General features: G+C 43.6%; 1 protein-coding gene across 1 annotated transcript; it reads left to right on the top strand.

Moving 5' to 3' along the window:
* The first annotated feature begins 113 nt into the window (after positions 1 to 113).
* itpkb (inositol-trisphosphate 3-kinase B) lies at positions 114 to 13,115 on the top strand. Its single transcript, XM_077587707.1, has 12 exons — positions 114 to 374; positions 1,722 to 1,860; positions 2,310 to 2,451; positions 2,517 to 2,756; positions 3,218 to 3,919; positions 8,373 to 8,472; positions 8,724 to 8,761; positions 8,852 to 9,027; positions 9,788 to 9,992; positions 10,532 to 10,633; positions 11,096 to 11,167; positions 11,235 to 13,115. The coding sequence occupies exons 2-12, from the start codon at positions 1,814 to 1,816 to the stop codon at positions 11,448 to 11,450; spliced, it is 2,040 nt and encodes a 679-aa protein (XP_077443833.1). The 5' UTR covers positions 114 to 374; positions 1,722 to 1,813; the 3' UTR covers positions 11,451 to 13,115.
* Positions 13,116 to 13,157: the final 42 nt, after the last annotated feature.

Here is a 13,157-nt window from a genome sequence, read left to right as displayed (position 1 = left end):
AGCCTTATTCTCGCGGTCACTTCCGGGTTCGCGAGGCGGATGGAGGCCGGTCCGCTGTGGGCGGGTCCCCCTAGCCACGCCCCCTTCCCTCCCTGAGTCAGTCTACGCTTTTCGCTGGTTCGGTGGACTTGGCGAGTGGCTCGCATGCCTCCCGAGGATCGGACGTTTTCGCCGTCGAGGAACCGCCGCTTCTTCTACTTTACGTGTCACTTTTTTTCCGACAAGAGAACCTAGTGAGGACGCCCCCTTTAAAAAACTACAAAAAAACAACAACAACAACAGAAGTCACTGTGTTGACATCGAAAACTGCTTTTTTGGTCGTTTTTTTTCTCAAGTGGCTGAAATAAAAGAGACTTTGGGACATCGCTTGCAAGGTAAAAAGCTTTTACGGACTTATTTTGGAATGTGTTGTTCAAAAATATGTATAAATTCCACCAACGTGTATGTTCATGTTATAAGCATTCTCCAATGCATTCTTATTTATCCCCAATTGCGACATTTATAAACGTTTCTAACTCCAAATACACTTTGAAAGTTGTTATCTAATGCTCAATATTTATAAACAATAACACCATCGTGATGTGTTCCTCAAAAATTCGACTGATAATATCTTACTGCACAGTTTAAAAATACAAAAATACTCCAAAATGTGCTCCAAATTTTGAGTGTAAAAAAGAAATGCTCCAATTTCAACGCTTCTTGCTTATACATTTACTTTTATGATTTTAATATCTGCCTAATCCCAATTTGAATAGCAGTCTTTATTCCATATCGCTGTATAAATAGTCAACAGACGGTCTTTGATAAAAATAATAATAATACAAATCAATATTTGGACATCCAATTGAAAAAAAGGCAAAATATTGATTTCCTGACAAATAACAAACCAGCACGAAAAATAATCCACTTCCTTCCCTGTTATTCAATTTCCATCCTCATCAATCATGTCCGCAACTGGCTTCCCCGGCGACCAATCCTGCAAGATATTTCCCCAAAACGGAGGGAGGAAAACCAGGTGTTTGTTCTCCCTTCCCAGTGGAAGCACATCCCCAGACGCTTTTTTTTTTGGCCGCACATGTCGAGAACGCCAGCGGGATTTAAATGAGGCTTTTCAAAGGCTTCTTCACGTTTGTTGCCTAAAACGCCCCAAAACTAACCAAAAATCCTCTTAAAATGCCTCAAAACCAACAAGAAGTCACCTTCAAATGCCCTAAAATGAGCAGGAAGCAACAGACGAACAAAAATCCCTCAAAATCAATAAAAAAATGACCCACAAGTGACTTCAAATTAACCTAAAATGGAAGTGAAACCCAAAAAAATGAATTTCTTTCCTCCTATTGACAACAATAAATGTCCAATTCACGTATACTCATCTTTCAGTGCCATTGACGGCGCTAGACGTCCAATCGGTTTCAAGTGGGAGGGGCTAATGCATGTTTTTTTTTTAGGTAATAATTTGCAGAATAAATCTGCATGTAAATGTCGCGTTTGGATCTAAAAGAGCGTTCCAAACGTCTTGGTTTCCTGGTCTTGTTATTTTTCCTTCCCGCCGCTAAGAACAATGCTATCTTTTATTTTGGGGCTGGAGACTCCGGGAATAATCTGGCCGCGTGACGCACTTGCCGTCGGACGGAAAGTCTTGGCGTCTAGACGTCTAAACATTTTTCTTTTCCGTTGAATTGTTTGTCATTTCTCCCACTTTTTGTTGTTGTCGTTATCAGACCCGATTTCCAACTCCGAGACCTCCTGGAGTTTTAAGGGGATCTAGTCCCATGTTCATCCAGCCTTTGGGGCCGCCGGCCCGGCCGCGGGGATGGCGGCGTCTGCCTTGAAGTGGAACGCCCTCGACGTCATGAACGGGTGAATGCTAACGTGCTAGCGTTTCATCGGGAACGATCGTGTTTGGGATTTCTGTCCAGTTGACAGAAATACACGCTCAAAAAAATGTCGTCATAAAGTAAACCTGAACAAAATTCGCCCAAATATAAAAGAAAAATAGTCCGGGTAGATATAAAACACAGTTGTTAGCTCTATTATTGTTATTGCCGACTGTAGAATTAATTATAAAATAAAAGCAAACATAAAGTGCAACTTTTGAAGTCATTGACTGCAATTTATGGCAACAAACAGCAAACAAATGTAAACAAAAAATGACCCATGCTATTAGAAAACACACTTTTTAACTCCTTCACTGCTAAAAATAACACGTGTAAACCCAAAATACAGTTTTTAAATCAGATAAAATGCCCTTTGAACCAAAAAAATGAAGTATATAACATTGTTTGTACACACGCTTCCTCTTTCGATAGCGGTAACCAGTTCCACATCCAGCGAGGTTCTTCCAGTAGCAAGTCCTTAGAAAGCCCTACCAGAGCGGCGTTGGGGATTCCCGATGGTGGCGCCCGTTGCCGGCCGGCCGCCGACTGTCCTTTCAGTCCCGCCAGTCCTCAGGTACCAGCCTAGGGTTTTCCAGGAGGGGCAGGCGCTTTCATGTAACCGTCATGTCCACGTTCCAGATGAGCCCCGCTGGAACGACACATCCCCGGTTTGTCTTCCCACCCTCGCCCCTGGCTCGCTCTCCGTCGCCCCGGCGCCGGGAGCTCCTCGGGGTCGACGTCGGCCGGAGGGTCCGGCGTCTCAGTTCGCCTGGCACAGACGAGGAAGAGGAGGAGTTGCGGAAGGGTGGGGAGAAGATAGAGGAGCGCAGACGACAAGCGCAGCTGCTGCAGATCCACAAAGAGGTGCAGAACGTCGAGGTGAGCATTTCGGGGGAAATTGGAAATCGTTCTGGACCCCCAAAAAAATCCCATCCCTTTGGTGACCTCTATGACCTTTGACCCCGTCTCTTCTCGTCCTATCGGCCACCGGTAAATTTGAATTCGATACGCTAATGCGTTGTCGAGCTAACGTGAAATTCCTTGGGTGACCTTCGTGACCTTTGACCTTTGACCCGTCTCTTCTCGTCCTATCAGCTACCCGACAAATTTCAATTCAATACGCTAATCGAATGTCAAGCTAATGAGAAATTCCTTGGGTGACCTTTGTGACCTTTGACCTCTGACCCCTTCTCTCCTCGTCCTATCAACTACCGACAAATTCCAATTCGATAGGCTCATCGGTTGTCCAGCTAACGTAAAATTCCATCGGTGATCCCCGTGACCTCTGACCCCGTCCGTCTCTTCTCGTCCTATCCGTTACCCTGCAAATGTTTTTTCAGGTGAAGGGGAAAGTGGGTATTTTCGAGAGGCACATTTCGCTCAACGGCGAGCTCCAGTGCAGCAGCCCTCGCTCTCCGAGACCGGCGCGGGGCCAAGTCCCGCCCCCTCCCGGCCACGGCCCGACGACCCTCCAATGCTCGATGACCCGGGCCCGTCAGAGTCAAGTTCCTCCCGTTGTCCAAAACGGGAGAGAAGAAGGCGGCGAGGTTCCGACAAAGACCCCGTCCGTCCGAAACGGCCGTCAGTCGGAAAGCGCGGGGGCCGGGCTCCCCGTCGGGGGTCCCTCGCAAGACGGGGGGACGGAAAGGGGCGGCGAGGTGAAGGAAAACAAACAAACGGCGGCGGGCGACGGCGACTCAAGGGAGGGAGAGCAGAGCCCCGGGCGCCAGTCGCCCCTGCGTTCGTCGGACGGCGACATGTCGCGAGCTCCGTGTAACGGCCCCGCCGCCGCCGCCGCCGTCACCCCACCGGCCATCCCCGCCGTGGTCATCACCGAGCACGGCCTGGAGAAGCCCGCCGGGACCCCGAGCCCCGCCTCCAGCCCCAACGTGGCGATGCGCGCCCTGAGGAAGCTGTCTTCGTCCTCCGCCTCGTCCGCCGGCTTCTCGTCGTCGTGGGAAGAGTCGGAAGAGGATATATCCGACACGGAGAGAGGGGGGCAACTTCTCACCCCGGAGCAGCTCAGCTCCAGGCAGAAAGCGGTAAGCGCCGAAAAAAAAACGGGGAAAAAAAACGGTTGAAAATAAGATGACCGTATTTTTCGGACTATAAGTCGCATCAGCTAAAGAATACACAAGAAAGAGGGGAAAAAATAAAAATAAAAAGTAGCTTTTTTGGGAGGGCAATTTTTCATTCTGAAACCAAGAACAAATTTTTTTACAGTTTTTTTTGCGAGGTCAATTTTTCATTCGGAAACCAAAAGCATTTTTTACAGTTTTTTTGGGAAGGCAATTTTTCATTCAGAAACCAAGAACAACATTTTTTTACAGTTTTTTTTGCGAGGTCAATTTTTCATTCGGAAACCAAAAACATTTTTTACAGTTTTTTTTTGCGAGGTCAATTTTTCATTCCGAAACCAAAAACATTTTTTACATTTTTTTTTGTGATGGCAATTTTTCATTCGGAAACCAAGTACATTTTTTACAGTAAGAATAATCCATTGGAGTTCTAGAAAAAACATGACTTATAGGCTGGAAAATACGGTACTTTTAAGGCCAATTAAGGCATTTATTTGTGCATATATTTGTGGAAATTGTGATTTTTTGGGCTAAACTAGAAATGAAAAGCCTTTCTTTATTAATAGTGATTCATTTCAAACTTTTCACCACTTTCTTTGTGTGTGTGAGTGCGTGTGCATCATGTGAGGCGCTCTCGCGTTGGCAAGAACAAAGCTCGCACTGTGCCCGATGAACTCTACGTGTATGTTTACCAGGCGGATTTTTCCCAAAAATCTAAACGTCACACACCCGCACATTTACACTGGGCGTCGATTTGTCGTTGCTGACATTTTGCGGGCGCATATTTATTATCAACTACACCATAATTCATGCATGAAAGGGTTCAAGTTTCTCTTAAAGTGCACAAACCCATTTTTCGAACCGCTTAAGGTTCGCGGGGGGTGCTAGAGCCTATCCCGACATTTTGTGGAGACGGCTCACGTTCCTCAACAGATGTCCCGACAGGTGTCTTGGGCGCATATTTGTTTATTTGGCCGGATTTGAATGTGGCTGTTTGCATATTTCCACCGTCGGGCCGAGAACCGTTCCAGGAAAAGCATCCCAGAATTCATTTCTGCGGCGTGGCCCGACCCGCATTCCGACGCGCGCGTGCTCACCTGTCACCTGTCGGCCCGTCGAAAGCGGGCACGAGCGCGCCGACGTGCCGCGACGTATTAGGCGTGCTCGATCGTGCGAGCGGAATGCGGCCCAAAAAAATAATAATAACCCCCAAAAAAGCGCTTTCTGTCGACCGCTTTTAGCAGCTTCTCATGTTAGCCCGCTAAACGCTAATTTGGCTTTTGGGATGGGATGACGCCGTCTTTTCCAGGCTGGAATTTGGAGCCCGGCCTTATTTAGACACATTTGGACTTCTCCGGGCTCGGTTCCAAGAAGGAAAAAAAAGTGCACGTGTGCTCGCCGTCGGAATCGCCGCACCTGAACGGCTTCATCCTCCGGCCCAGATTAGGTTTTTTTTTCGCGGGGGCGTTGGAGCTACGCCTGAAGGCGTCGTCGAGTGTTTATGCGAGTACCTCGCAAGAATGAAGAAGTTTCCATTCACACGCCAACAATTTAGGTCACACATACCTGTGTGTCGCCCTTTCTATTGTCTTAACTCAATGACAGTTGATTTTTTTCCAGGCCACGCCTCCAAACTATTATATTCGACGATCAAAACAGCTCATCAATTTAATTGCCGACGACTTCATCCTGGTGGCGAAGTGGTTAGCGCGTTGGTCTCGCTGTGCTAGGGTCCGATCCTGAGTGTGGAGTTTGCATGGTCACCCTTGGCTCGCGTGGGTTTTCTCGGGGTACTCCCAAAAATAACCACCCTAGGCCACATGTGTCAAAGTGGCGGCCTGGGGGCCAAATCTGGCCCGACACATCATTTTGTGTGGCCCTGGAAAGTAAATGATGAGTTTCTGTTTTAGGATCAAATTAAAAGGAAGAGTATAGATGTATATTAAATTTCCTGATTTTCCCTCTTTTAAATCAATAATTATAATTTTTTAATCATTTTTCTGTGTTTTTAGTTCAAAAATCATTTTGTAAAATCTAAAAATATATTTTAAAAAGCTAAAATAAACATTGTTTTAGATCTATAAAAAACGGAATAGTCAGGGATTTTCATCCAGTTCTTTTAATCCATTTATTTAAAAAAAAACATCTAAATATTATATCTAAAATGGCCCGGCCCACATGAAATCAACCCTTGGCTATTCGGATGCTAAATCGCCCCTAGCAAGTGATCAGTTGTCCTTTGTCTCCTCGTGCCCTGCGATTGGCTGACCACCAATTTATGGTTATGGTGGCCGTACTTAGCTGGGATACGCTCCTGCACCCTCCGCGACCCTCGTGAGGAGAACATATTCGGAAAATGAATGGATTTTTATTATTGACGGCAATAGACGTCCAATCCGTTTTTGACAGGAGGAGCCAATAAACAAACTTTTCAGTCATAAGGGCAACTATTTAGTTCCCGTTTAGCATTCTAATTCTCATTTTTTAACCCGCTTACTACTATTCGTTTGCAATCTTGCAACCGCGGACAAAGTAGAACACACAAACACAACAAACCCGCACCCTGCAGTGGAAAATATTCACTACCACAGCGCACCGTCGCTAGGCGACCGTATGACGTCAAAGCGAGTTTCCCTCTCGCGGCTACAACCGCCGCCGTGAGGGGAACACCGGCCACAAGACGCCCAACCGCTCGTAAATAAAACGATTTATTTTCATTTTATCACCACGTGCGTCCATTTGTTTATTTGGACGAAAAAGGCCACCTCACACACACACACACACACCTATTCATTTGAGCCGTGTGTGTGTGTGTTCAAATTGTGTGTTCTTGCCGACTGTAAACTTGCAGACATTGTTTGTCTCCTTTGCGTTTGAGCTAGCGCTCTTTTTGTGTGCGTTGTTTACACAGGGCAAGGCCTCTCTTGCTTTTTTTTTTTTGTTTGTAGTCATCGGCGGATGTGGAAAATACTGTCGCTGAGGCAAGTGGCATCCCCCTCTCCTCCTCCCTCCACTTCCTGTCTGCAAGAAGTTCCTCTCTCTCTAATGCTAATGCTAATCTTGGTGTTTTCTTGCCCGCCCCACATCGAGCAATCCATCTGTCTTTAGAATAGCCATGTTGAAATATTTGGGGAATTGTGCAATCCTGCTGATGCTTTCTCTTTTATAATATTTTGCGAAATGTCCTCGTTAGTCGAAATGATGACATAATAGTTACAAATAACTGTAATACAAAGCGTCTCAGTGCAATGGCAAAGAGCCGGGACACCCTAAAATGTCGCTATTTCACATTTTTAAGGACATTTCTTGTGGTTAAAAGGTAGTTCAAGTGCATTCAAGAAAAGCCTGGCTGCCCACCAGGCTTATAAAACACCCTGATTTAGCTTTCAAAAGACTGGTTCGCGGGCCGCTTTAACGTCAACTTGATTTCACGTGGGCCGGACCATTTTATATATAATATTTAGATTTTTTTTAATAAATGGATTAAAAGCCCTGAATATTCAGTTTTTTATAGATCTAAAACAATGTTTATTTTAGCTTTTTTTAAATCTATTTTTAGATTTTGCAAGATGATTTTTGAACTAAGAACACAGAAAAATTGATTAAAAATGACAATTATTGATTTAAAAGGGGGAAAATCAGGAAATGTAATATACATCTATACTCTTCATTTGAATTTGATCCTAAAACAGAAAGTCGGCACTCATGATTTACTTTCTCAGGCCACACAAAATAATGCGACGGGCCAGATTTGGCCCCCGGGCCGCCACTTTGACATGGGCTTTAAAGTGAAGAAAATGAAAGCATTTCATTCTGTATGTACAGAACGGAACACCCGAGCCCGTAAATTTTCATCGGGCTTTCCTTGTTGGGTCCTGGCGTCCTCGACTGGGTTTTTCAATCATTTGTTTAGGCAGAAGTGTTTTCGCCGTCGCCAAGGGAAACCCGGGACGCCCCGGGGTCGGCTAGTCCTGGAAAGATAAAGTGGCCTTGCGAGAGAAGCGTCTAGTTGGCTTTCGTCGGCCATTCCAGAAAGATTAAAGTACCGAAGGGAAAAAAAGTAGTAAAGCCTTAGAGCACATGTGTCAAAGTGGCGGCCCGGGGGCCAAATCTGGCCCGCCACATCATTTTGTGTGGCCCGGGAAAGTCAATCATGAGTGCCAACTTTCTGTTTTAGGATCAAATTAAAATGAAGAGTATAGATGTATATGACATTTCCTGATTTTCCCCCTTTTAAATCAATAATTGTCATTTTTTAATCCATTTTTCTGTGTTTTTAGTTCAAAATCATTTTGTTAAAAAAATGGCGTTTGCACAATACGCTCTCACAATCGTAAAGATGAACGACAATGAATGCTAGATTGAATCCTGGTCTCCTATTGGCTTATCTGACCCGGTTTTGTTCTGTCGTGTGTAGCACAAATCATGGAAGAAGATCAAGAACATGGTCCACTGGTCGCCGTTTGTCATGTCATTCAAGAAGAAGTACCCGTGGATCCAACTGGCGGGGCACGCAGGTGTGTGGGTCACCCGGCGACCAATCTTAAATAAGGTTCATTTGCAAGAAACAATCCGTTTTGTCTTCTGGATCCGATTCAAACTCGCTCAAACACGATTGGTCCAATCTTATTTAATGCGCCGATGCTAAAGTCGTGTGAGAAACACAACCTTTTATAGCGTTTGTCCCGGAGGCCACGTGGACGCCGGTTCCGCTCCCTAAAAGGGACGGCCGGCGACCCAGCTTGACCGTTAACGTCTGTCTCGACAGGAAGCTTCAAGGCGGGAGCCAACGGGCGCATCCTGAAAGTAAGTCACGCCGAACGCGGCGCACGCGGCTGCGCCGCTTGGCTCGGAGAGACGCTGACCGCGGGAAGGGGCGGGGCTTGTCGCCAATAGAAACACTGCGAGTGCGAGCAGAGGTGCCTGTCGCTCCTGATGCGCGACGTGCTGTGCCCCTACGTGCCCGGTTACCACGGCGACGTGGAGAAGGATGGACAGAAGTACAATCAGATGGAGGACCTGCTGGCTGAGTTCGACTGTCCGTGCGTGATGGACTGCAAGATGGGAGTCAGGTGAGGAGGAGAAGACAAAAAAAACCACTAAAATAACTTTATTTCATTAACATTTGACCTTGGCAAATCCAAGGGATCGAAGGGGCGGGGTGAAAATTTGCGTTCAAAAACTTGGACAGTCGCCTGATGCTCAGTCCTCTTTAAATACTTACGAATGCCACTAGGGGCGCTCGTTTCAGGTTACGATTTTTGAATAATTTGTTTATTTTTTTTATAATTTTTTTTATATTTTTATTTTATTTTATTATTTTTCATTATATATATATAAATTTTATTGTAATTTTTATTATTATTATTTTGAGAATTTTTATTATTATTATTTTTTTTTTAATATATATATATCTATATATATATTTTAAATTATTCTTTATTTTTTTTAGTTTTTTTTATACATTTATATTTACAATGAGTCAAAATAACATTATCCAAAAATGCAGTTTTCTACTCATTCCTTGCCATTGGCAATTCATTTAAATTTTAAATCATATTTGTCCTCCCAGTCAAAACGGTTTGGACGTCGACTGCCATCAATAGCAGCCAATGAGTTAAATGCTTGCCTTGTAAAAGTTCAAAACAACATCATTTGACCTTCAAAACATCTTAAAACAACCCTGACTTTTGAACGCGTTTACAAAGAATTTCCCAGAAGAACCTCGTGAGCAAAAAGCCTCCATTTTTTTCCCCAAATTTGACCTTCACGCTTCACGGCCAATCCTCCCGACCGCCTCCTGATTTCCGCCAACGTGACTTTTTCCACCAGGACCTATCTGGAGGAGGAGTTGGCCAAGGCCCGCAAGAAGCCCACCCCACGACCGGACATGTACCAGAAGATGGTGGAGGTGGACCCCCAGGCGGCGTCGGCCGAGGAGACCCGGCAGGGGGCCGTCACCAAGCCCCGCTACATGCAGTGGCGGGAGACCATCAGCTCCACGGCCACGCTGGGCTTCCGCATCGAAGGAGTCAAGGTCAAAGGCAGTCGTCCCCGTTTCCTGTTTTCCCGCCCCCGCGTACTTTGTCTCTCGGCGAGCCTGTCGGTGGCAGCTCGCTCGCATTTTACCATCTGGCCCTGACACGCGTGTGCGATTCTGGCTATATATGGACATCGGTGGCCTCCGGGTGGTCCGTTGCCATGACGTCGAGGGTCACCCCTAGAAACGGAGCACGTTCCGCAAAATAATAAATAAGTTCTCGTTTGTTTCTGGGCTGCCTCCCTTTCCTTCCTGCCGTCGGTCCTCCTCGGCAAAATTGACCAGGAAGTCGGGCTCCTCGTGTGGCAAACAATGCGAGGTGGTCGGCGGTTCAGGGGTTCCGCAGGGAAGCATCTTAGAGCCCTTTGTTTCAATTGTTTTCCGTTTTCCAGTGACGTCATGCATGACTTTTCAATTCAGTTTGGGTTTTTTTTAGCGCAAAAGTGTTTTTTTTCGACGTAGGCAATCGTCAGCTTGCCGAATTTGGGTTTTTCAACTGACAGTTCCTTTCTGATTCGGTCTTCTGTCCCTTGCAGAAAGAAGACGGCACCGTCAACAGAGATTTTAAGAGGACAAAGACGCGAGAGCAAGTCACGGCGGCCTTCAACGATTTTGTCAAAGGCGACAAAGACATTCTGGTAATTAAAAAAACATTTTATTTTTTAAATTATTTTTAGCCTGAGCCTTTTGGATTGTCTTTATACTTTTGACCCCTTTTTATCTGTATTTTCATTGGCTGTCTACCAATTGAGTCCCCTCGTCTACTGCCCGTAGTTGGCTGGGATAGGCTCCAGCACCCCCGTGACTCTCGTGAGGATATGCGGTACAAAAAGTGAATTTTATTTCATTTCTTTATCTGAGCATTTTTAGCATATATTTTCAATTTCTCTCAACATATTTCCGCTATATATATAAAAAAAATCAATAATGCAAAACCCCGTCAAACAACGGTAGCAAAGATAACCCGCGTAAATATTAAAAACATGGCCTTCGACCGCGTTTGTCGTCCAATGTTTGGACGCTGGATTGCATGTTGATACTGTCAATATTGTTATCAAATATTGTTATAAAAAGGCAGTTTCCAACTCATTCTTTGACAGACGGGCTACTTAAGCAGATTGAAGGAAATCCGAAGCACGCTGGAAACGTCGCCATTCTTCAAAACTCACGAGGTACGTAAAAAAAACACGACAAATATTCTTTTTTTTCAACTAACGCGGGCGTTTGGGCGCTTTGCAGGTGATCGGCAGCTCCCTGCTGTTTGTCCACGACAGCAAAGGCAGGGCCAAAGTGTGGATGATCGACTTCGGCAAGACCACGGCGCTCCCGGATGGCAAAGAGTTGGACCACAGGGCGTCCTGGCAGGAGGGCAACAGGGAGGACGGTTACCTCTTCGGATTGGACCGCCTGGTGGACATCCTTTCCGACGTTTTGGGCTCGGGCTCGGAGACATGAGCCCTTTTTACTCGGTTGCTTATTTAATCCCCAGCGGAAACGTTTGGAAACACGCACGTGTACTCCACCTGTAGATTTTGGGACAGAAACACTCCATTTTTTTTGGCTTTTTTGTGTGTAACGTGGCGAGGGAAAGAAAAAAAATATTACAAAAGAGGAAATACTACATTTTTTAAGATCAAATTTCTATTTTTTCTTCATCTGCAAGACTGTCTTGTAAAAAAAATCTCCAGGTTTAACTTAAGATGTATGACTAACAGTTTAAGTGTGTTAACATAGTTTAAGTTTTACCCTAAAATATACATAGTTTTATTATTTATCTGTATTCTGAACAATATGGCTTAATGGAATTGACATCCAAACTCCTAAAAAAGTTACAACTTTAATTAATATTTAATATTCAATTTAGATAGAGACATATTTGTAAAATTAATGTACATCTTGACATGCACTTTTTTTTCTTTTAGTTTTATTCAATAATCATTTTATTTGTAAAAACATTTTCAAACTTCCTCTGCTCACATGGGAATGTGCGGTTTTAGTGCTCTCTTGTGGACAAAAATGGTATCACAGGTAATTCAGGTTAACTTGATACTACATTTTTTAAGATCAAATTTCTATTTTTTCTTCGTCTGCAAGACTGTCTTGTAAAAAAAATCTCCAGGTTTAACTTAAGATGTATGACTAACAGTTTAAGTGTGTTAACATAGTTTAAGTTTTACCCTAAAATATACATAGTTTTATTATTTATCTGTATTCTGAACAATATGGCTTAATGGAATTGACATCCAAACTCCTAAAAAGTTACAACTTTAATCAATATTTAATATTCAATTTAGATAATGACATATTTGTAAAATTAATGTACATCTTGACATGCACTTTTTTTCTTTTAGTTTTAATCAATAATCATTTTATTTGTAAAAACATTTTCAAACTTCCTTTGCTCACATGGAAATGTGCGGTTTTAGTGCTCTCTTGTGGACAAAAATGGTATCACAGGTAATTCAGGTTAACTTGAAAAACAATTGCATCGGTGCCATTTGTTTAATTTAAAGTCCCAATTTCCAAAACCTTTGCTACTACAGTTTAAGAATATTTTAATGAACATTATGGATCCACTACCTTCTGCTATAAAAACTATATTACCACTTTTGTAAACGTAGTTATGTGCAGTTTGTCTTGGATTTATTGTCTTTAGGTTTGAAAAACATGATAGTGCCTGCTGAACACTTTGGTGCCTTTTTTGTCCCATCTGACGACTTGTACATGTTTTATTTCCCTCTCTAGTCGTGCATGTTTATTAGTTTTTCAAAGCTTCTTTGTCTCTATTTATAAAACAGTATATTTTGTTTTAGATGATGGCTTTGTGCCTTTTATGCCTCTATTTGTTTTTCCTTTGAATTGGATGGCTGCAATTTCACAAATCTGCAGTTTTTCACAAAAGCAGATGATGTCTAAACATATTTTTTTATTTAAACTGATGTTTAAAAAAGGAAGAACAATCTTTCATCCAGTGCACCTAAAGCTATGTACTATATTTAATATTTATGATTGTTCTTGCTATTATTTGGATGGATTCTTTAACAGAATGTATGTGTTTTCCTGCCTTTCCCCTTCAAAATGTATTGTATTTCCTTAAAAAATATATATTATCAGACAATATTTTACTACTGATAGAATACAATATTTTAAGGAAATATTTAC

This window comes from Stigmatopora argus, chromosome 19 (genome assembly GCF_051989625.1).
Source record: "Stigmatopora argus isolate UIUO_Sarg chromosome 19, RoL_Sarg_1.0, whole genome shotgun sequence".
Classification (NCBI taxonomy): domain Eukaryota; kingdom Metazoa; phylum Chordata; class Actinopteri; order Syngnathiformes; family Syngnathidae; genus Stigmatopora; species Stigmatopora argus.
The sequence above is the reverse complement of the archived record's forward strand: the minus strand, read 5'-3'. Positions and strand labels throughout refer to the sequence as shown.

What these genes read in the sequence shown, in the direction of transcription:
- itpkb (XM_077587707.1), top strand. Translation starts at nt 1,814, where the DNA reads ATGGCGGCGTCTGCCTTGAAGTGGAACGCCCTCGACGTCATGAACGG. An exon ending in CCAACGGGCGCATCCTGAAA is followed by an intron (nt 8,762 to 8,851) that starts GTAAGTCACGCC and finishes TGTCGCCAATAG; the next exon opens with AAACACTGCGAGTGCGAGCA. An exon ending in AAGGCGACAAAGACATTCTG is followed by an intron (nt 10,634 to 11,095) that starts GTAATTAAAAAA and finishes ATTCTTTGACAG; the next exon opens with ACGGGCTACTTAAGCAGATT.